The sequence below is a fragment of the Vanessa atalanta genome, chromosome 19 (assembly GCF_905147765.1).
Source record: "Vanessa atalanta chromosome 19, ilVanAtal1.2, whole genome shotgun sequence".
NCBI classification, from domain to species: Eukaryota; Metazoa; Arthropoda; class Insecta; order Lepidoptera; family Nymphalidae; genus Vanessa; species Vanessa atalanta.
This window is the reverse complement of record NC_061889.1, coordinates 9,032,363-9,058,611: the sequence shown is the minus strand read 5'-3', so window position 1 is coordinate 9,058,611 and position 26,249 is coordinate 9,032,363. Positions and strand designations below refer to the sequence as shown.

General features: G+C 33.6%; 1 protein-coding gene across 1 annotated transcript in view; it reads left to right on the top strand.

Annotated features, from left to right (window-relative positions):
- LOC125071589 overlaps nucleotides 1-26,249 on the top strand; it is a 131,420-nt gene that overhangs the window by 74,137 nt on the left and 31,034 nt on the right. The window contains exons 2-3 of the mRNA XM_047681911.1: nucleotides 1,758-2,024; nucleotides 7,878-8,067. Of these exons, the coding sequence (XP_047537867.1) occupies nucleotides 1,842-2,024; nucleotides 7,878-8,067 (373 nt within the window). The 5' untranslated portion in view covers nucleotides 1,758-1,841. The remainder of the gene's footprint in view (nucleotides 1-1,757; nucleotides 2,025-7,877; nucleotides 8,068-26,249) is intronic.

Below are 26,249 nucleotides of genomic sequence, written 5' to 3'. Positions count from 1 at the left end.
AAAGCAAAAAAAAATGAAACATTGTCGATTCAGCAAATAAAAAATCATTACAATAATAAGTTTAATAATTTTATATTGAATTATGTCTACCCACTGATAAAGTTTTCAATATTCAGTTGGTAGACTGTAAAAAATAAGAACAACGATTACTCGTTAATAATACGTATATTTATTCAAAACCATAAGTCAATTGTTTTATTATAAAACAAAAGACAGATCGCTCGCCTCGTGAAGCAAAAAAATAGTGGCGTAGCTAGGTGGGCAAGGGCCCCGGTGCATAGAAAAATAATCAGCACCTCACCCCTTCCTTCCACCCCCTCTTTAACTTAAATTGCCCTTCATATTTATAGATAGAAATAAGAGTAGGATACAGGACACACTGAGTTGAACTTATCATTAGTAGGCTAAATCTATACGTCATCTCTATTCAAAGCTCTTTTCAATGCTTAGGTTAGAGGGCCCCCTCAGTTCAGGGGCCTGGTGCACTGCACCACCTGACAGTTTTCACACAGCTACTTTTCAATATAAAGTAGATTGATACTGATGAGGTATTGAAGTATATTTTTGATTAAAGCAGAAAATTCCAACGCATTCGAAGTATACTCGAAGTACGAGATGTCTTATAAAATGAGGGTAGAATTAATTGTAAGTGAATTTGTTATCTGACCGCGATACGGACGTGACCAATTCCTAGAAATAAGTGTAGTTCTTGCCGTATTTTATCCAACGCAGACGCGAAAATGAATATAATGTTGAAAATATATCCTTTGAATCTAAAGGACTCAATTTTTGACAAATGCGATTTGATAGATACAGACTTGAATAAAATAATAATTACTTTTTATTGATTGGTTATTTTCGTTTTTAATAAAATCCGTTCGCGGCTTACCCATGTATAAGGAGGCCGTATAGGAACAGCTGTTAGATATGCTCTGTTCTTCTCTGTGCCTTTAATACCGTGTACGCAAAATTTCATGATGTTCGGTTGAGGTGTTGTTGAAAAACAGTAGCAACTGAGGTTCTTGTCGGCTCTTCTCGGTAAAAAGTCCATTGTATTGCATTGCAGTTTTACAGTTAATATAATGCTGTGATTTTTTTATGATATAGGCAGGTGGACTATCAAATGGGCCACCTCATGGTGAGTGATCACCACCACATTTAATGTTGTATTTCGGTTTAAGGGACATAACATCTTGGTTACCAAGGTTGGTGGCACATTGCCGATATAAGGAATGGTTAATATTTCTTACAACGCGAATGATGTTTGTGGTTTTTCGTAACAAATGGTCAATAGTACATACACTTAACGTATAGTAAAAAATATAGTAAAGAAAAATTAACACTCCAAGTTTCATTGTCAAGTAGATATCGAGTTTCATTCACCGATCCACAATAGAGAAGCGTGGAATGAACTCTTACTGTATATTCTATTTTATTTACCTTTATACATAGCGTTTTGATTTTGATATTGATATTATATTTATTATTAATTAAAAAATATATATGTATCGAATTATTGTAATTGGAACCAATGGTACAAAACACGGATTGACTGAAAGCATTCTTACCAGATAACCTCTAGTCTACACAGAAATACATGGAGGCGGTTTTACAATTAATAAAATGTTACTCAAATTAATGACACACATACACGTTATATTTGATAGTGAATGAAAACTTCGATAGAAATATCGACTACAATGAATGCCGACATATTATCGAATCGGTTAATAATAATACGTTTCTTTTTGTTACAGGTGAATTGCGTGATGAGCAACTATGTAGTGAAAAAAGTGCCATTAGTGTGAATAGTGATGTGTATTTGGTGATTTATCGATAACATGGGATGGTGTGTTTTGTTTATACTGATCGGTGCGGCGGCTGTTGGCAACTGTCAGAATTGTCGAGGCGAGGAGCCGCGGGAGAGGGCATGTGAAAATGTCTGCGACTTCAACGGTAACTGTAAGATTCGGGCTGCGCTATTGTTGCCAAAAAATACAACATATGACGCCAATCTTCAAGTTGTAAGTATTTTAATCAAATATTTTTTCAAGATTGATTTACAATGCCTTATAGAAGAGATTTAAAATGCATATTACTAGTAAAACCTAGACAATTGTTCTACTTGTGTACATTAGCCTTTTAAATAGCAGCCTAGTTATTTTACGAAACAGCCTAATTCAACCAGCAGAAGGAGCCTAAATGTTATCAGCCAACTCATCTCATCGTAGATGTTACAACAAAGTGAATTATATCAAAATATTCTCGGTGAAAAATGATCTATGTATGTGCCAACTTACATGGTGAAAAACAGTGTGGCAATCGACGTTATAAGTCGATGTACATAATTTATATCGAGGACTTAATATACAAATTATGAAAGATATATACTAACCATGAATCCACGCTAAATTTTTTCGAGTAGTATTTTTTTGTTATATAATTAGACGGAGGCATAAGAAATATTAACTTTCATCCAAAAATCTTGGAACTAAGATGTTACGTCCCTTGTGGCTGTAGTTACACTCACGTACCTTGAAAACTGATACACAACAATAGTAAGTATTACTAATGGCGAAAGAACATCTGATGAGTGGGTAGTAACCTACCCAGGCTTTGAACAAAGACCTACCACAAAGTAAATTTCTCTGTTGAATCGCACTTTCTATTATAATATCTATCTAGGCGAAAAAGAAACCCTCTCTTATTATATTGATAGATAGCTATCAATATAATAATTTGTACGATGATGCTAGTTTAACGTTAACATAAGAACAGCCTATCCTAATCGAAGAGCCGAGATGGCCCAGTGGTTAGAACGCCTGCATCTTAACCGATGATTTCGGGTTCAAACCCAGGCAAGCACCACTGAATTTTCATGTGCTTAATTTGTGTTTATAATTCATCTCGTGCTCGGCTGTAAAGGAAAACATCGTGAGGAAACCTGCATGTGTTTAATTTCAACGAAATTCTGCCACACGTGTATTCCGCCAACCCGCATTGGAGTAGCGTGGTGGAATATGCTCCAAACCTTCTCCTCAAAGGGAGAGGAGGCCTTTAGCCCAGCAGTGGGAAAATTTACAGGCTGCTAATGCTAATCCTAATCGAAACTTTAATTGAGGTCAAGAATATGTATATAGATATAAGTTCTTCACTTTACTAAGTGGATTTCAATCCACGGAACTTATTGGCGCCTGTTATTACACGATAAAAAAACTTCTTCTTCCAAATACAGATAGCAAATCCGAACAAAATATAAAATAACTCAAAGACCATAAAAAATATATAGGACTCAATAAATCATCCGTGAAATAACGACTTTGTGATAAGATCACCCTTATTTATCTCCTTAAGCATTTCCGCTAAATAACAAAATTTATAAATGAGTTTATTTCATGTTTTGCAAGGAGGTGTATTTTTGGTCGATATTGTGTTTATTTACATTATTTTAGGAGGGTAGACGATTAAAACGGGCACTTGATGATGAATGACGGTGATGTCCTCGCGATCTATTTCGGTGGCAAATGTCAAGGCCGACTAGGCAACTACGCAAGACACATATTAATGTGTGAAATTTACATGTATTCCCTGACTCTCATATTCCAATGGGACGGTAAATCTGACACGACCCCTAATAGTTCCATTGCAAGATCGCACAACGATTTACGCGCTTTCCGAGGCACAGTAGTGTACGAACTTCTAACTTCCAAACTCCGGGCTGTTGTTGAATTTTTTTGGAAAGAATAACCCAATAACTTTTTATCAAAGTCAAAGTCAAAAATCTTTATTCAATAAAGAAGTGTTTACACTTGCAGAGAAGAACCGGCGAAAGAAACTCAGCGGGTTTTTGGTTTTTTTTTTCTTCGACCCGATCTGTGGTTTGAACTTAGAATCAACTATGAATATTATGTTTCTGGTGACCATAATTAGACTATTATTCATCCTTCTAAACAAAAGCATACTATAAAACTTCAGCGGCTTAGTAAATTAAGAATGGGTTGAACTGGCTGGACGAGTTTGGAGAAACCCTTATCACTAGATAACTATCATAATGAGGGTAGAGCTACTGATGATACTGAGCAAACCCAAACTCAAACTCAAATTCCTTTATTTAATATAGAAGCATTACACTTTCTTATCGATGGTCAAATTAAACACTACACTGTTTCGGAAAAAGGAACACCCTGACCTGAGAAGAACCGGCGAAAGAAACTCAGCATGTCTTTTTTTTTTCATCAAATTAATTATATACATAATTGTATATGAATAGAAACAGCCAGGAGGCGATCGTTTCATTCCCAAAAGCAACATTATGGTTGGCTCATGATGGATTATTCTAATAAATTATTAACTGTTTTTATGAAATTAAACCTAAATAAGACATAATACTATAGTGCGCAAGTTTGTGCGTAAATATTTCTGACAAATTTCTTTGTAACTCATACGAAATTCGAATAAGTCAAAAATCATTGTTGTTTACAACATATTTGAAACGGTCTGATCTGGACCATTTAATTCTTAAAGAAATTATAAATATATTAAAGGATTATATCGTAAAGTTATTAATTTTAACAAGGTAATAATACATTGCGAGTATATTTTTGAAATGTATTTTGCTCACGCTTATAAAACGTTCAATGAACGTATAGTTAACTTTAAACTGATTATTTTCGTCAATTTTAAAGTATCTTCTTACTTTCACTCTGAAGAAAATGTGGAGAGTTGATAGGTCTTATCCAGGGAAGGTTATATTAAATACTTTTAAACTCAGGTATAATTAGATGAATCATTTCATCAGAGTAAGCGAATGGGGAAGTCTATTCGAAAATTTACCAAGTAGTCTGTCATAAACTTTTTACTTAAACTATATTATAAAATTAAGGTAGTACGAATTATTTTTAAAATATTTTTTTACAGATGTTAAGTTAAAGCATCAGATTCGCTCACTCACGGCTCATTCATATGCTATTTTTCAACTAGATGGCGTTGAACGCAGTTGAATCGCGCTTATATTGTGATTCCCTGCAAATACATGAGGAAGGCCTTTAGGTAATCCTATATAATCCATTTCCTGTAAAATGTAAATTTTTGGCGCACGTTACTTATCAAATGAGTCCGTGTCTATATTATTTGAAATAGTTAATACTTCAAATACGTCAATGTCAACTTCTCAACTTTTCAATCTTTTGAGAGTCACATTCAAGGATCAGATCATTTTGCATTTATGATATTGAACAATCGACATGTTCTTCTATTAAAACACTCTGGCACATTTAATTCGCAATATCTTAGGGGCATTCCCAAACAATGATTATAAGTACATTACACATTATTGATGGGTTTCCATCGTGTGTAACATGAAACCTAGGAAGCTATTGGATTTGACCAAACTCAAACTCAAATTCCTTTATTCTATATAGAAGCATTAAACTTACTTATTGATTGTCAAATTTAACACTACCGGTTCGGAAAAAATTACCCTGACCAGTAAAAATCCCGCGAAAGCGGGTCTTTTATTTGTCAATTTTATTATTTACATGCATTGAATATGAAAAGAAATAGCCAGGAGGTTATTGTTTCATTCCCAAGGTGTGCTATCAATCATAAACTCACTAATTGTGTAATAACTTTTCGCACACAAGTGTTCATTAACAATTTTTTGGCAAAAATGGCAACAGAGGCATTTTGGACGCTTACTGACATCTTGTTGTAGAACCGTATACATTGCCTCACAAAAGAGTTACTGACTCTATGCAGTCGAGTAACAGGAGTAACAAGTTTGTGTTTGTTCCTTGTATTAATGCTATGAGTATCACGTTTTCTCATAAAATCATTAATATTTTTCCGTACATACATAACGTTACAGAAAATTTATTGAGAAGCAACGGTTAATATCTTAATTTCTTAAAATTTGTACCTTAATAACTCTTTAGCTACTAGGTTATAGATTGTCAAATATCAAACAAATATTTAATAGCAACGGTTGCTTTGCTCTTACCGTAATAGCCAGGTCGACCAAACATTCATCTGCCTAATTGTTTATAAAAAAAGAAAAACATGCCGAATTTATACGAAATAAACGTCTCGTGTGTACCCGTGTAAAACCGGGACGGGTTGCTAGTTTTATAACTTTAGAATTTAAGTATACTTGCATTTAAGATTGGAGTACTTATCTTTCTCAATTACGTAATGCATTTGAGCAAAGGTTTAATGTTTAAATATCGTCTTCGTTGCCAGTGGAGGGTAGGTATTCGTCTTACTATTTTATTCAGACCACTACGATAAAATTTTGATTAATTGTGTCGTGTTTTATATGATAATTAATTAAAGGAACAAAACTAAGTTATAATTAATCTCATTCATTTGTTTTTAGTAGGATTTTGTTGATATATTTCTATGTTGTCAACACTGTCTAGACATCAACGCTATATGGTATAAATTTTTAATACTGGTGGAATCGCACGAAGCGTCTACTCTAATATAAATTTAAATGAGCGATTCATTTTCTTTGACATGACGTTATTTAATCAACAAAGTCATAAATCTGGAAGGATTTTATGAAGAATATAAAAGCACCTGGCCACATTTATTATCTTAAAACTACACGTACAACTTATTAGCATATTCAAATATTAAAACTGGGGGGTTTTTCAGATCCAGTACTGGCTGAGGGTATATTGCTTAAATTATGATATACGCTCGTAACTTTGTTGGCGAATAAATTATGTTCCTACTTAGTGGTATCTACGTGTAAGTCTGTCTGAGTACCACCCCTTCTTCAGATATTCTAGCGCAAAGCAGCAATTCTTAGTATTGTTGTGGTCAGGTTTGAAGTTTAAGTGAGTTGTCATTGACCTCCGTACCTGTATTAGGTACGGAGGTCAATGACATCTTAGTTTCCAAAGTCGCATAGACGATGTAAGGGATGGTTGATATTATAAGAGCTATTTGAAACTAGTTTGATTACACAGTTAGTTCTCAATGTTGGTGGCATATTGGCGATTTAAGGATTGGTTAATATTTCTTATAGCGCCAATGTCTATTGGCTTCGGTGGCTAATTACCTCATCAGCTCGTCCGTCTGGCCTATTTGCTCGTCCGCCTACCGATACCATAAAAATAATTGAATATCAGTATATATTCGTAAAGTATGTTTAAGATAAACAGATTTGTTAATAGAATTTCCATAAAACTTGGCACATATGTGTGGTTTTCATTGTGATTTTGGTGTAGTTCACCACGACATGATACAAACAAGCAGGATAAGCTTGATGGGTTTTGCTTATAAATTATGGCTGTAATCTCCTACTGCTTTGCTAAGGCCACCTCTCCGTTAATGGAGAACCTATGATTTTCTTCCACTACACTGTTCCATTGCGAAGTGGATTCAAGTGGTTGTTTATTATCGGGTTCGCCAGGTTACCTCACGATGATTTCTGAGATGAACAAGAGGTTATGAACACAAATGAAGGTCAAGAAAATAGCTATATTTTATTAAAAATGCGTACAGTTAGGGTATTTCGCCCTAAAAATGAATTATTAACTTAATAAAGGCGAAAGCCCGTGGTGATAAATTTGTTTTTCCTTCTTGTATCAAATTGCTGTATGTACTTTTTTCTTTTGTAATATTTCTTATTAAAATGGTTATACTTTGACGCAAATGTTCTGTGCTGTTCTAAATTTTATCTTTTTCACTTATTAAAATTAAATAAATGTTTTTATTTGTATACAATTCATAATGTAATTAGAAGATCTACTATAGTCCAAACTCCTAAATTTATTTTTCTTAAAACCATCGAAGCAGACTCCCATCCAGTAGTCATATAATAATTTAAAATCACGTCCAAGATAAACATCAAATCTTATTTCTTCCGTCAGGTGGAGCCCGTACTTGAATTGGCCTTGCAGCACGATTCAGTGCGCGATGCTTTTCCGTCGTGGTTATCATTCGAATGGATGACGTACGATGTCACGGACTGCGATGCTGCCTACGCTGTGATTACAGCCATCGACGCGTATAATGATTGCGCACACGTTTTCTTTGGACCATCTTGTGATTATGCTTTGGGTAAGTTTATATTAATTTTTATATTATCCGTTACAAATGCTCTAACTCCAGTCGTGTCTGTAAATACCGTTAGCAACGCTATCGAATTTATTGAATTTTGTCTAAAATTAATTTATAAAAAACTAGTTTCTGCTCGTGGCTTCTAATGTGTTATAGGTATTAGGGATAAAAGGTACTCTATGTGCTATTCTAGACTATAATATATGTGCTAAATTTCATTGATTTTTACAGCAGTACTCGTGTGACTGAATAACAAAAATCCTTTCATCCATCCATACTTTCGCATTGATAAGATTTTAATAAAAAATGACTGTTGAAATACGAAATCTGATTATTTATTGAAACATTCATTATATCCTTACTTGAATCGAGAATTAAATATATACAGATAGCAAAAATGAAACCATAATATATACAGAAAAAGTAATTAACATTTCGAGATTATATCTAAATATGAGAATGGGTGAGATTGAAGTAATTAATCTAACTTCGGATTTTATGACTGACGTGTAAAATGTAACGTGAAATTATTTCACCATATGTCGAAATATTCTCAGTAGCAGCCCGGAGTCTTGAAGTTGGAAGTGTGTGCCCTCCCGTATTTCGGAAAGCACGTATGCCAGGGTCCTGCGTCTGAACTCCGTCTGAGCTTCCGATCGTGTTGGATTTGCCTTCTGATGGGATTATGAGTGTCTCTATTCCCGAGAGTGCACCTGTTTTTGCGTATACTTGAGCACCATAATATGTCCTATACAGTTGTTGATTGGACTCCCGTGAGATTAGCCGCCATGGAAGCCATCTACCAACAGATCATCATCATTTTATAATTTCTATTTTGGGGCTATATACTCTTATATACTCGTTTATATGCATTATTTGTCTGTATATCCGTTATTATAAATAAACAAACTATTATTTCAAGACAAACACAACAAGTCACGTATTATAAATTAAATCCTGCTATTTAAATGATATTAAATATAAGGATTAATATTAATCCTTCCGTTGATTGTCTAATCATGAAATTGTTGGCGTTTCTATTTATTATCTCTAATTATTTAAAATAATTATGATTGATTGATTATATAAAGGTAAATTTAATGCCAAAAGGAATTCTCTTCCATGAAATCCATTGAAAATGTGTTACGCTGATTTAAAAAAAAAAAACAAATAATGTACTAAATGTGTAACAAATAATTGTACTGCTCAGCCAAAGAAAAGCCAAAAATATTAAGGAAAATGCTGCACGAGCAGTAGAACAGATCAAATAACTCGGAGCCAGATTTATTTTATAAGAACTGTGTCAACTGTGTCTGTGTGTTTGACAAGTCTACGAGGTTCTTCATAAAATCGTTTCAACACTTCACTTTCAATTTTATCTTCATTTTCTTGTACCATTGTTCGGTGTGTACTAAGCTTACACAGGCCGTTTAAAAGGTTATCTGCTTTTATTGATCTCAGCCACGATTTAACACGACACTGTATAGAGAATGACATCTCAAAGCCACTGTGTGGTACAAGTTTGTACCAAGAAAATAAGAATTGCCTTTACATTTTAACAAGGTCCAGTTTTCCGAGATCTTTCCTTGTCTTTCCGCCTTTATAGCCGCCTTATATACGCCTTTTAGCTGCTCACCTGAGCAAATCTCACAAGGCCGTTGATCATACACTCGTTTTTATGGTTATTTTTCGCTATTCTCTTTTCATAACTAAATCACCATTGGGATAGACCGATCCTTGATTTCGTAGTAGTTGATGGTCATAGGACGGCCCACTGCAGCTAGTTGCAAATTCTGGTGTACCCCAAAGATCCCATTTGGGTCTCGTTCTATTCCCTGGTTTTGTAAATGATAAAAGTATCGTCATAAATAACTGTCGATTCAGGTGTTTTTTGACGATTTGAAAATACGTACATACAAAAGATACACGTTTGAAAATATACAATACATAATTTGTATAAAATATTCACTTGAAAATAGCCGAAGATAAAGAACTGATACAAAGTAGAAAGAGCTGAACCCGGGGCTTTACCTTCGCGAAATTTATAAAACTCTATATATGTTATAAAGTTGTTATAAAGTTTCAACCATAGGTAAAATAGTATAAGCTTGTTTTCTTCCCTGGAACTCAAACTATCATAACAAATTTCATCTAAATAGGTTCAGCGGTTTGAGCGTGCAGAGGAAATATAAAATAATTATTAAATTGATTTCAATAGAGCATTCAAAATTATATTGAATGAGTCGAATAGTTGATAACATTTTGGATGTGGAATTTAACATATTTTTCAATAAAATAGTTTTATTATAATAAACATAACTTGTTTAATTATTCTTATAGTGGTGCTATGTACCATTTACTTGAATAAGACAACCAAATCAAAATCTTATTCTAGTAGGCTGTTACGAGAAAAAAACTGGCAGGCAACTTATTCATCATCATCATCAGCCCACATTCGTCCACTGCTGGACATGGGCCTCTCCAAATGTCTTTCTTCGGCAACTCGCATCCAGCTCCTGCCAGCCGTCTTGCGCAAATTTACTCCACCGTGCCTGAGGACGTCCTAGAATACGTTTGAAGAGACGCGGTCTCCACTCTAGAACACGTTTTCCCCAACGGTTATCGGTTCTACGACAAATATTAAATAAAAAACTTATTAAATAATAAAAAAAAATAAAAAATTGTTCAATATTTTTTTCCTTCTGAAGTCCACAATGGGCTAAGATTGTTCAATTATCTTTGAACAATTTGGTACATTCCATTTTACGTAGAGCCTTACAAGATTTTCCAACCCTTCATGTGATCATGAAATGTTTGATAAGTTAATGCACCCATTTGTTCGGGTTATCTAAGGTCTGAATAAAATGAGCTGAGACGGTTAAATGACCCCAAATCAGAGGAGATTGAGGAGATTTAAGATATTTGAATTTTCTCTGAATGCTGAAGAATCAAAATCAAAATGTTCTTTATTTAAGTAGATTTTCATAAGCAATTTTGAATCGTTATGTTAGAGTATTAAATAAAATGTAAGGCTACCAAACATATCAAGCTCTGCATCTTCTACAGAATTTTTCACGGGGAATGTTCCGAGGAATTGTTCAGATTAATCCCGGCTGCTGAATTTCACCTTCGGACATCTCGTCAAAATTCCAAATATCACCCGCACCACCTAGATGTCCGAAAATTCACAGCAGCGCGATTTTTAAGACATTTTCTCCTTCGCACAACTACTCTGTGGAGCTAGCTTTCGCCGGCGGTTTTGCCGAACCGATACGATTTGGGAACCTTCAAGAAAAGAGCGTACTTCTTCCTAAAAGGCCGGCAACGCACCTGCAAGCACCCCGGTGTTACAGATGTCCATGGGCGGTGGTAGTCACTTTTCATCAGGTGAACCTCCTGCTCGTTTGCCACCTATATCATAAAAAAAAGCTAGCAGTAAAGTAAGGGTATACTGTACTAATGTAAAGTTACTTCCGGTTCGGAAAATTGATTTAACATATCGTAATACGCCGTGTAATGAGCCTTAAATTTAGGCGACTTATGTAACAGGTGTTACGTTGAACCGTTTCTGAATCAACTATGGCTTTTGATTTGTTTGATAAAAAACAAAAAGTTTGTCTGATTGATTTGTTCCATAAAAATAGGGAAAATGTAACTACTTATATAGTTTATGACAACCATGAAAAGATTTTATGTTTCTTGATTAAATTGACTTCGATATGGGTTAGCGTTGATTTTCAATCAATACAAAGTATTATTTTTCTGGCTAGGCTCTTGGTGGTAGGTACCACCCTCTCCTCATATGTTCTATCGCCAAGCAGCAATACTTAGTACTTTTGGGTTTGAAGGGTGAGTGAGCCAGTGGCATTACATAAGTAATGTGTATAATAAAATTTTCCAAGCTTACGCTTGGAAAGGTAGGCTTGGTAGTTTTTTTTTACTGCACCGATGTTGGTGATATGTAAATGATCACCAATGCCCATACACATTTCTATTACCTATTATATTTAATGAAATTGGAGTTTATATTTGTAATGTTAAACTAAATGCATTTTACTTAATGCATACCAATAGAACATTTTTAAAATTTTTGTCTATCTATCTGTTTATTCCGGCTAATCGCTGGAACGGCTGAACCGATTTTGACGGGATTTTCACTGGCAGATAGCTGATGTAATAAGGAGTAGCTTAGGCTACAACAATAACTTCGACGACCTCCGTGGTCGAGTAGTGTGTACACCGGATTTCATGGGTACGCCACTCCGAGGTCCCGGGTTCGATTCCCGGCCGAGTCGATGTAGAAAAAGTTCATTACTTTTCTATGTTGTCTTGGGTCTGGGTGTTTGTGGTACCGTCGTTACTTCTGATTTCCTTAACACAAGTGCTTTAGCTACTTACATTGGGATCAGAGTAATGTATGTGATGTTGTCCAATATTTATTTATTATTTATAACTTTTTTGTTCAATTCAAACGCGCACGAAGTCGCGGGCACAGCTAGTGTTTCTTTAAAAAATAATATCTATATTTTTGGCTTTTTTGTAAAGATCGCTATCGTTACAGTCTATATGATACTAGCCGTGTACCCGATAACATGTCCCATCGGATACATTATTCAGAAACAAACAGATTTATCTTAAGTGTCAGAGTATTTTGGTAACCTGCACCGTCCATGCTCTCATTTCACCTTGAGGTCCGTATAATTTTTTATCCCCTAATTAACCCTCCCATGGGCTGAATATTTAAACAGCTCTAGCGACTGATTTAAAACACCGATTTCCTAATTTCTAACATCGAAAAATGAATTACGTACAAACTTTCATCTACCGTTTACATTTACTACCATTCCATAAGGAATTGTTGTGCAAAATTTCATCAAAAGCAATTAAAGTTGTGACTTATCAGCTATGTCAGTCATATAATTTTTTTATTAAGTAAATACTTAGAAGGGACTTCCCGTATTTTATCATTCAATTGCACCGCTTGTAAATAATAATATAATTATAATCTATTTATTTCAAGAAATAAAATCCCATATCAATTTTGTTCGTTAAACTTACTTTCTTTAGAGCAGAGATGGCCCAGTGGTTAGAACACGTGCATCTTAACTGATGATTTCGGGTTCAAACCCAGGCCTGCACCACTGAAATTTCATGTACTTAAAATGGTGTTTATAATTCATCTCGTGAGGTGAAACATCGTGAGGAAACCTGCATATGTCTAATTTCAACGAAATTCTGCCACATATGTATTCCACCAACCCGCATTGGAACAGCGTGGGGGAATATGCTCCAAACCTTCTCCTCAATGGGAGAGGAGGCCTTAGCCCAGTAGTGGGAAAATTACAGGCTGTTAATGTAAAATGTATGTAAAACTTTCTTTACTATACTAAATAATATACTAATAAATTAGAAACACTTCTAAGGATATAGCAATATATGTAGTCTTAGTGGTATTTCTAATTTACGAGCAGTGCAGTGTTATACAAGTATGCGAATAGCCTTGTCTTCCTGCTGTTATCCGCTGGATGGTTCGAATTTTCACTGTGGCTCAAAAGCAAACTTCAAGAGCCGAAGTGAACATGCCAGATGCTTTGCAAAAGAGGTCCAACCTGTGTTACGAAACTCTGAACTAAACGCTTACTAAAATTATTATAAATCCGCATGTGACTCTAATACGCTAAACCAGCTAATGCACTATAAAGCAGATATCACTTATAAGCGTATCGTTGTACAGAGAATTTATGAAGTAATCTGTCAGAAGTAAATTTGAATAATTATTGCCGTACGTTGTTAGACCGGATGGAATGACGACCTATCCGTTGATCAAATTTGACAAGTCCATTTCGGTTATATTTCATCGTGTTCCATTTATATATGTATGTTGATTACTGAAGGATTCATATAAATCGTTTCATACAGTCAGAGTTCTATATAGAGTTACAGATTAAATCCGATAAAATAGCCTCTGATTGGCTTATTTTATTATGAATTTTATTTGACTGTGAAGTGTACCTAATGTGCATTAGGATAAAGTATATTTTTCAAAGTGTGTTCCATATTTTTGATTAAACGGCGCTTAGAAACGACTCGCGCATCGTCATTAAAATGTTATCAAGAACACTTGATACCGTTTTAATGACGATTTGAATGAATTCATATATTCGTCAATGTTCGCCGCTTCGATATATTATTGCAAAATTGACGGTTTTAATACGGATGGATGTCTACGGCTGTATTCCAAATTCAAAATCTTTATTCAAAATGGCGTTGCGCTTGCTTATTTATCGTTAAATCTATGAATATTATTGATCACTTTAGATGTTTCTAAGGGTTCGTTAATCTTATCTATTTCATGATAAATTAAATTGACTGCTCAACGAATCAGTTTAGACATCATAAATAACATATATGTTTATGTTTTTGAATTGATTTCATGCTATGACTTAATTTCACGAATTTGTTTTTTTCGTTCTATAAAGATTTCTTCGTTCTATTATCTTATTCTGGTTGTAACTTTATATGTGATCTTAAATTGGGTCTTAGATCTACAGACAGACAGGTTAGCTTGTAGCAGCATTGTAAGGTCCTTGGCTCAAATCTCAGATAATTCAGTTTTGTCTCAAGAATTTCTCAGTAGTACTCCAAATTTCTGAAATTGGCAGAGACAATCGTCTTTCCTTGACCTACAAACCAAGTAAAATTGTTTGTCTTAAGCCACTTGTCTTCAGTCTCGTCGTATTGCAGTTCTATTGGATTATGAAACTGAGGAAGTTTGTAAGTAACTGCACAAAGTGCACAAACGCTGTGTAACCTTTGGATTGGCTATACTTGGATATGGCTACATGGCATATTACAAAGATGTAGAATCAACTTTCCAAGTCGGTGGTAAATTTACATTTCATGTAAAATGATGTTTCTATAATAACTAAAGCGAACACTCGTAAGAATAATGTCCAATAATGTCCATAATGATCTAGACACGCGGTAGCGTGTTAGCCTAGTTCTAGTAGCAGAACTGGCGAGCAGCACCGTGTGTAATATTACACGAACCATTTGGAGCCACTTTTGACCTCCTCATAACTCAAAAACTATTTGACATAAATGTGTCAAATTTGGCTCATATATTGAGACTCGCGAGATACATGTGTGTTCCAAATTTCATAAACGCATCTCAAATGGTTAATTAGATATTAACGTCTAAAAATCGACATTTTTATCACTGACTGACCTATAGATCAGAACTATAACCTACTTCCAGGTGACCTAAAAAGTTGAAATTTGGCATGCAGGTAGATAATTAGGCCAATAGTCAGACCTTAGGCAACAATATATTACCCCAAGTTATAAGAAGAAATGATATCTTATGTAGTTATAAATAAATTTCAGAAAGGACTATTTAACTTGGCACAAATTTAGATCTCACTTCTTTTGTCGTTGAAGACAACAACCAAGGTATATATCATAATATTTAACTTGGCTCTCATTTTTACATTTATGTTTTTGATGGGATTTAAATATACACAGAATTATCACAGTATAGTACGACAAAACTTAGATGTAGCATCGGCAAAATTCGTAAAACCGATCAAATCCGAATGAAGTGCGTCTTCAAAATCATCAAACTATTTGTTTCTTATGTGAAAACAATTTTTAAGCAAACGTAATATAATTTGCAATGTCATTAATCAAATACGTTCGTCAAATTTTAAATTGTGCATTTAAATATTGTCGTACTATACGGGAGACTAAATTACTTGCATTACATTATACATTAACAGCCTGTAAATTTCCCATTGCTGGGCTAAGGCGTCCTCTCCCTTTGAGGAGAAAGTTTAGAAGCATATTCCACTACACTGCTCCAATGCGGGTTGTTGAAATACACATGTGGCAGAATTTCGTTGAAATTACACACATGCAGGTTTCCTCACGATGTTTCCCTTCACCGCCGAGCACGAGATGAATTATAAACACAAATTAAGCACATGAAAATTCAGTGTTGCCTACCTGGGATTGAACCCGAAATCATAGGTTAAGATGCACACGTTCTAGCCACTGGGTCATCCTGGCTAAATTACTTGGTTTGCCACTTATTATCTTTAATAAATAGTACAAAATAGAGTCCAATTCTGTTAATGTCACTACCCGCTTTATACCTTTTCGAAACTGTTCAACGATTTTGATGACGATTTCACTCATAGAAAGGAAGATAAACGAGGAATGTTTGTATATAATTTGTAATATTATGGTTGAACTGTGACGTCAGAATTGGGTGTATTGTTAAAATTTTGACCTTGGCAGTTAAAAGTCATGTACAAATTTTGATCTATGTTTTATTTATATCATTCATATTTCTCATTGATGAAATAATTATATTATTTAATAAAAGTTTTAAAATAAATATACTTACTTAATATTTTCTTGCTAACCGTACTTTTCTTTACTAGTAAAATGCAATGCGAAGCTAGGAAGGGTAGGACGGTATTATACATAAATTTAGGGACACAAAAATACTCGTTATAAATATATATATTTAAATTTGCGTTATAAATAGTAAAGAAGAAATGCTTCGAATTGAGGTATTCGTTTTTGTCGCAAAAAGGTCACATCTGTCACGTATTCAATTGATTCAAATAATCACCAAAAACGATGTGGTTTTACAAGCCTACTGCTTCCGACGTTTTCAATCTGCGGTTACAGAGAAATTCGCACACTGTGTACGTCACGTGCACGTATACATCTAAGTGTACGTTATATGATCACATACACACATAAAGGTTATTCATATTTTTTGTTATAATTTTGGAGTCTGATGTGATTCTATCTTTTAATAGATTAATGGAGGCTTTACAGAATAAAAGGACACTAAAATCTTGTCCAAAATATCTTTGTATCAATTTGTCACACATTGAATTGAGTTTCATATCACACCCTATCTAATACTTAACTATAATAATAATTCAAATGTATAGAATTTGGAAAAAAATGTATCTAAAACTTTTTTGCTGTTTCTTCTGGCTAACTTTTCGTTAAATTTAATTCCGTTACCAAAATTAAAATACAAATATTCAAAAGTTAAAATTACTTAATTTAAATATCGTTCAATACACGAACGTGAACAATTAATCTCCGATTCAATTCCGGTGACGTATCCATTTGTGCAGAAGGTATACGAGGACTTAATAAACTTGTATGTAATCACATGTATTTGCTACCTAAAGTTCAACATTATTCGCTCGTCATTCCCTTATTTGGAGTTGATTACACGTTGAATTTATTGTTCAGATTATAGGGATCTTTCTCGTCTCTGCCACTAAAAGATCTATCAGATAAGCTATTGTATATATATGGTAATTATTTACATTGGAATCCGGATTATGAGTATTAACAATTCATAGAGTATTCGTGAATCTATATACCTATATAAAAGCGAAATACCACTTCACTGTTTAATCAAGAAATCTCAGAAACTATAGCCCCTATAAACTTGACAGGTATGTTCTTTAAAGACTGTAAAGGATTTTACGAAACCCCAACGGGATTAAAACGAGGAGATAACATACATATATAATTGTATTTAACTAACATGACTGTATTTTTAGATGTTGAAAAAGAGTAACTACTGTGTTTCTTGCCGGTTCTTCTCGGTAGAATCTACATTCCGAACCGGTGGTAGCTTCACTTTAAATAATTTATTAAATGACGATTCAAAAGCGCTTGTAAAAGCCTACTTGAAAGTATATTTTTATTTAATTTGATAGGAACTTTGTATGTAAGTCCTATGTTTTTCAAGTAAGAGACTCGAAATCTAAAATGTATGCTCTATAAATGTGGAAGTATACTAATAATGTTACTTTCGAAATGAACTCAAAAACTCTTTTAGGGTTAAAATAGGGGATGGTTGTTTGTCACAGTAAGTATAATATATTAGGAAATACAGTCAAAATAACTTCTAAAGTTATTTCCGCTAGAGAGGACTATTTAGAGTTTCTTCGACGACATTTCTGCTTTTATTTTACCGTCCATATCCATTGGCAATGTAAAAAATATTAACTATTCCTAACAACGTCGATTTGCTACGGACGTTGGGCCCTAAGATGTTATTATATCGGTTCGTTGGCTCATTCACCCTTCAGACGAACAAAGCCCTTCTATCAAATTCTGATAAGTCAGACATCATCGGACATTGCTTCAATATTATTTTTTTCGTTTTCTTTTCATTCTCATATTATAAATTGGAATTAGAATTCTTTTCGATAAATCTCGTTTAATTAAACTTAGCTTTTTTCGCTTATATTTTGATAGCGAAAGTAACTCTGTCTGTTACGTTATCATGGCTAATCCAATGACCGCAACGTAATGAACATTGTGTTTTTATTTTTTTTTAAATATATTTTACGCTCGCGGCTTTGCTCGTGTTTTAGGGGTCACAAAAAGTAGCCTATGTGCTTATGTTCAAGTAAATTATTTATTTCATATAATTACTATATTTTTTTTGCGTACTTTAAAATATTTAAATGTGCCGTGATTTAACACAGTCATATTATATATTCTTCAAATCAGCCTAGTCGATAGTTAGATTACCATATTTTTTTTCCGAGGGTCGCTATCAGATTTTATTGTTATCCATTTATATGAAAAAATGTCAGGAATTCAAATTTGCAATTCTTTACTGGACAGACAAAGGAAGCTAAAAAAAGGGACCAATTTCGAAAATATATTAAACGATATAACAATAAACAAATTCGTATCTCTTGATTTATTTACAGGTAGATCTTTAAATGTATCAAGATGTATGTTTCAAATATGAGGTTAGAAAATTGAGTCAATATAATAACTATGGTTTCTATTATACTAACGGATTTATTATTAGTGGTTTATGTTTAAAGTTCTAAAATAATCAGCTTTTACTAATATATCCTTTTCAGCATAATAGACATGCAAGTGGAGCTGATGATGGGTAATTTTTATAATCGGATAAAATTATACATCGTTGTGCATATATTATCTATATATATATATATCTATTTTTAATCTGTCTGTCTGTCTGTCTCATCACAACTAAATGACTTCGTCATGAATCGGGATCAATGGTGATAAAAACATCCTTGAGGCTTTAGCTAGTTTTATATTAATAATAATGTCTTTGGATAGTCGTCCCCATTTACCAGCAAATGACCCATCTGAATGCTTACAAAAAAAATGTTTATTAAGTAAACAATTCATGTTTCTTTGTATATTATTTTATTATTTTTCTATATTTACAAATATAAACGAACCATTAATGTTATGTTCCATTTATTTTTATGTCTGTGTGTCGTCTTGCTGGCCCTACTGTCCTTTACAGCTTCATCGGTTAATTGTTCCGGAAAACATAAATTACTTAAAGTAGCAAATCGAAGACAACTATAGCGCGATTTAAAAACCATCTATTAACGACAATTTAAAGTATTTTTTTTATTTATTAACATAAACATGAACAACTTGAGATTGTAAATATTATATATTTAATATAATTATTTACAATTAAAAAAAATACAAATTCGATATAACAAAAAAAATTATATTTTCCATACACTAAATCCATCCTCTTAAAAATCTTATAGCACTGATTCCAAATTATTTGCAATCAAAATATCGTTCGCTACAAAATGCGCGATCGTATAACTAACTAACTATCGGCTGTAATAATAAAATCTTGATTTTGGTTGTTAAAATTACCCAAATTTGAAATCAAACAAATTTCACATCCCTACTGAGATTATAAATTACGATATAGCTCTCTCTGTTATCTCTTCACGCTTAAACCGCTGAAAAGGACATTGACAACTTTTTTCAATTCGCCCCTCGAGGGGGCAGAATTGGGGCTGAAACTTTGTGTTCTGTAAAGTTTTATGAATTTCGCGCGAGTATACCCATCAGCTATTTCTTCATATTTCTCATTCATGACAAAGCTACTCATATTAAAATCAATTAAATATATAAATGAACTTTATAAACTGTTTTGTAACCTTCTTAATATTTATTTGCTCAGCGCACTTCTCATTATCTTTATTAACAAAGTGCACCAGTGTGAAGTTGAGGCGATTCATTATATAAAGACAAAAATTAGTTTGTTTGAACGCGCTTATCGATTTAAAAAAAACTTTTCGCGTTAACCACCCTACCTATCTATAATTTATTTAATACTTGATTCATTACATTAAAAATATTTGTTAGTATCGCGAATCTTAATGTTTTATTGAACTTAATATACAAATAAATATTTATATATACGATCTTTTTATCGCAACGTGAATTTAATGGCGTATATAATACTAATACTCGTCTTTTATTACCGTCATAATATTAACGCGATGATAAAAGTCACGTTAATATATTTACCCCCTACAGGGAGCAAAGTATACTAAATTAACATGTGGTTATTATTCATTATTTATTTACATAAAAATTATTAATATTAATGTCTTAATTACATAAAAAATTATAAGTTACTTTATAAGCGTGTGGTTACTTTTTAATTTTACAACTTTATTATGATGATGGCGTTCTGACCAATTTCGGTAATGGTCATTTTCAAGGGTGACCAGCCAATTGTGCAGGACATATTAGCGCACAAGAGTGTGAACGTCTGTACTCTTGTTCTGACTCTAAATCTAAATAGTATCGAATATAATAATAATCGAATGGGACGGCAAAAGCACTTTTTTAAGGCATAGGTTGGCGGAACAAATGGGCCACCTCTTGGTTAGTGGTCACTACTGCCTATAGACAATTACGCTGTAAGAAATAATAAACATTCTTTACATCGCCAATGCCCCACCAACCTTGGGAAATAAGATGTTTTGTCCCTTGCAGTTACACTGGCTCACTCACCCTTTAAGCCGAAACACAACAATACTAAGTACTGTTGTTTGGCGGTAGAATATCTGATGTGTGGGTGGTACCTACCCACATGGCCTTTAACAAATCCCTATCACCAAGTTACGACTGGAAAGAATTTATTTATTACACAAACACATTCCCACCTTCCAGATTCCGGGCTACTACTGAGAAATTTTCGAAGGAAATCCCTGTCCGGACTAGGTATTGAACCCTAGACCTCGGTGTCCTATATCTAGCCACTAGACTAATTCATATTTCAATAATATGTTCTATATTAGACTAGAAGATGCAATATAAATACAAACTACTTCAATAATACTCATGTGATATACGTCCTAAGCCAATATTGGCGATCCGTTGACATTGTAGTCTTACATTATCTGGTAGTAATTCGAAATTAAAAAATAACATATTCTTTTCTTTTTTTCACACGAAGGAGTTTGGTTATCTTTTTGAATGGGTACCCCACATCTTACGTAACTATTTACATTTTACGGCAATTAATTTGCAAATTTAAAAATGATGTCTCACTCTATCAGGCGGTTATTAAAATAAATTAAGCTTCCAGACCCGGCTTAGAATAAGGGTCTACATAATACGTCTATATGATAATGGACATCTCTATTTTCCGGCATTATATTTATCGACAATATATATATGTATATAACTAAATCTTAATGAATTATACAACTAAACCTTCCTCATGAATCACTCCATCCATTAGTGAATACTGTATTAAAATTCCATTTGTAGTTCTTGAGTTTAGAACAGACATGACGGGAGGATTTTATTCTATAATACGTAGTAATATAAACTACATACCGACTGTTTGTCAAAATTATAGTAAAATTGGATTTAAGTAATTTTGAATGACTAATTGTCTTCCAAGATCTGGGGTTTTAGTAGCAGATCTATTTATCATAGACAATGCGGAATACTAAAACTTAAGAACGATCTTGTTACATGAGTAGGTAATGATAAGGCTTTGGCTTCATATACGATACGGGTCCCAACGAACCCAAGTTTATTGCAGATATGTCAGATTTCGGCAATTATAAAATAATAAATAAGGCAATTCTACACAGTATTTATTAGCATTTAGCATTAGCAGACTGTAAATTTTCCCACTGCTGGAATAAAGGCCTCCTCTCCCTTTGAGGAGAAGGTTTGGAGCATATTCCACCACGCTGCTCCAATGCGGGTTGGCGGAATACACATGTGGCAGAATTTCGTTGAAATTAGACACATGCAGGTTTCCTCCCAATGTTTTCCTTCACCGCCGAGCACGAGATGAATTATAAACACAAATTAAGCACATGAAAATTCAGTGGTGCCTGCCTGGGTTTGAACCCGAAATCATCGGTTAAGATGCACGCGTTCTAACCACTGGGCCATTTCGGCTCTCACACAGTATTTATAACGTACAGTTTTATATATACTAGCTTTGTTAATGATAGAATTGGAAAATAGCCTTAATAGCAAGAAATATATTATTTAAATAAAATCAATACATACTTCGAGTGCCTTTAAGTGCCTTCTTGCGAGCACTTTTGAATCGACATTTTACAAGATAAAATTAAATTTAAAGTAACCATTTTTTCGTGATGTAGATTCAACTGTTAATAACCGCTAAGATACTCAGTAGTTAGTACTTTTTCGATAACAAGTAAATGGATTATTGAATACAACAATTGTGTTATTGTTTATCCTGCATGGAAAGCAACGAGTACCAACTCGAGAATTTTAAACATCTGTATAATTCTTTATCAAGTAATAATCAAATGTTTCTGAACATGTGATTTAAATTAATTTATTGGTAAAACTAAAAGTATTTGAGGAATTTTATTAAAGAAGCGAACTTGTCCAAGGAAGGGTGACGGAGTGAACTTTACGGAGACGAAAACCAAGTCTTACAAGTTTTTCTTTACTTCTTGTATTTATACAATATTTGTGACGGTTTCTATTTAAAAACTCAATATTGCTATGAATAAACAGTATATCACCTGCACCTCTTAAATGTCTGAAAATCCACAACAGTGTAATTTTTAAGACATTTTCTGCCTCACACAACCACTCTGTGGAACCAGCTTTCTGAACCGCTACGACTTGGGAACCTTTAAGAAAAGAGCGTACTCATTCCTTAAAGGCCGGCAACGGACCTGCAAGCCCCCGGTGTTGCAGATGTCCATGGGCGGTGGTTGTCACTGTTCAGATGAGCCTCCTGCTCGTTTGCCCCCTATAACATTAAACAATTCTGTGTACATGTTACCGTAAGTATAACAACTTTGTTAAAAATATCCCGAATGGAGTCGCCAGCTCTTAATTTACGAAAGATGACAAATAACATTAAAATGCTTGAAAGAATTCCCGCCAAATTTTATCGCGTACGTAATGTAAATAAAAATAATTTAATTTAAAAAGCAGTAGTGAACTTAATAATATTACGAAAAGCTCGAATATAAAATTCGTTAAAAGCTCAATACATCATTTTGACGTGAAGCTTAAAAATATAGAAGTATTGTATACTTCAACGAGTCTCTCTTTCCGTAAGTTAAGTGAGATTAACTTATGTAGAGTCCGCCCATTCATGTTCATGAAAGAACAGTGAATTCTAAAGCAAGTAGTAAACTGTGAGGATGAAGCTTTATTGACGTAGAAGTCTTAGAGTTTAAAAAATACTAGCTGTTACCCGCAGCCTTGCTCGCGGAGAATATGAATATATTTACAAATTAACTTAAAATATTACGTTAATGTAAGACCTCATTGTATACCACATTGGTGTGTATTTCACTTAGGGTAGAATATTCAGAAACGCTTAAATACGTATCTAATCATTTTTAATCAGTAGCCCAAAAATAAAGTTTCATGCTTCTAACTTAAGAAATTACGGACTTTCATACATACTTTCATCCCTTGTTTCACCTGCTTAGGAGTAGAATATACAAAAATTCTTAAATATTTATGTACTTATTTTTAATCAGTATCCTAAAAGTAAAGATTTATGTATCCAACTTAAAAAATCATGGACCTCCGTACAAACGTTGAACCCCTATTTCACCCCTTTAGGGGCAGAATTTCCAAAATTCCCTATTTAGTGGGTGTCATGATATGTTAGTTTATAAGTGTACAGCCTAAAATATAAGTTTTATGCTTCTACTTCTAAAAATGACAATACTTTCAACAACTTACAACCTTTCATCCCTCTTTTCAACCCCTTTACAGTTCTTTTTTCCAATTAAAAAGTAGTCTATGTCCTTTAAATTTAAATCAGTCCGGTATTTTTGGCGTGAAAGCGAGACAGAGAGACAGACAGAGTTACTTTCGTATTTATAATATTAGTGTATATAGTATATATGGATCAAACCTAACCTAACCTATAAGACGGGCATGTACAAAGCCCTACCAATTAAAATACAAGAAAATCGTTGAAATATTTTCTTATCTGTAACGCACAGTTTTGCTTCGATAAACCGTGTTTAATCAAGCCACACAATATTCTATCTTAATTTTATTTTTTTTAATTTTAATGATAAACAACAAAGGGCACAGACCATTGTCGTGAAAAAACTACTATTTTTTGTTATTTTTTTTTACATCTAAAATTTACGTCCTTTTGTCAAGGTCTAATAATAATAAAACAAAAAAAAATTAAATTAATATTAAGAGAGTTTTATCTTTGAAATATCACAAACTTTATAATAATTTTCACTAAAGTATTCCTTTGCTACGAGAACTTCAATTAACATAATCATATCATAAAAGTACTCAGAAATAAACTTTGATTCAATACTGAACTTCTACTTTTAAAAATTATTCTCGCTAAAATCTCGGGAGTAGCAATCAGCCTGCAATTAATGTTTTTTAACTCAATAATTAAAAAAAGGATTTTTATCATTCTATTCTGTAAAAATATAAAAACAGAATCTTTCAAAAAAATTAAATATCATACAATTTTACTAACCTTATCCAGTATCTGACAAGCCAAAGGCGATTTAAAGCTGAGATGGGCCAGTGGTTAGAACGCGTGCATCTTAACCGATGATTTCGTGTTCAAACCCAGGCAGGCATAACTGAATTCTCATGTGCTTAATTTGTGTTTATGATTCATCTCGTGCTCGGCGGTGAAGGAAAACATCGTGAGAAAACCTGCATGTGTCTAATTTCAGCGAAATTCTGTCACATGTGTATTTCACCAACCCGCATCGGAGCAGAGTAGTGGAATATGCTCCAAACCTCCTCCACAAAGAGAAAGGAGGCCTTGGCCCAGCAGTGGGAAATGTACAGACTGCTAATGTAATGTATTTTTTTTAAAGCTAACGGAAATTGGAATGTAGATTCAACCGAGAAGAAATATGTTATTTATCTTGTGTATATGATAATCAGACAGATTAATGGTTTTGTATAACAGCATACACGAAATATAGACTTTGACAAGCCAGATAGTGATGCTTATGATGCCGTTAAATGATAAAGTTTCCCAGACAGACTTGCAATTGCAATATCGAACAGTGAAAAATTAATTAACTATATATACCTACGAAAACGAAATTTATTTTAACAATGCATTCAGGAAGTGCTGGATGCGAGTTGCCGAAGAAAGACCACAGTGCATTTTGAGAGGCCTATGTTCAGCAGTGGACGAATGCGGGCTGATGATGATGATGAATGCATTAAGAGATAACGAATTGAAAATGGCAATTAAAAACGGAGACACTAAAGTATTGAGACTTTTAATTCCAATCCTCTTCGCTTAAGCATCATTGAACCTATTGCAGTATTACTTGAACTTACTAAACAAGGTCATTAGTAAATAGGAATTTAGTCTTACAATAATTTAGAAATAAATACTTCACTTCTTTTCGCACATAAACCTTTAAACCGATTTAGATGAAATTTGCTTGGGATATTTTTATCACGGAAATCATACAATCATGTCAAAAGAGGATTTCTTTTTGGGGAATCAATCACTTCACAAGTAAGGAATAGAGAACCTTTTTGTTAAACTAAATAATATTTGTGCATTTTTGACCAATCGTGTTAATTAGAACTTTTGATATTTACCAATGAGAGATTCAACTAGTTGATGATAAGCTGAAGCGTTATATGTATTAGCTAACAAAATAATATATTATATCTTTCGTAGTTCTTAATTCGTGTACAAAGTGTTGCAGATGTCCATGGGCGGTGGTAGTCACTTTCCATCCGGTGAGCCTCCTGCTCGTTTGCCACCTTATGAAATAAAAAAAAAAAAAAAATGTTCGTACGTTGAAGGAATACCATTAACTATTTGGTGATGTTAT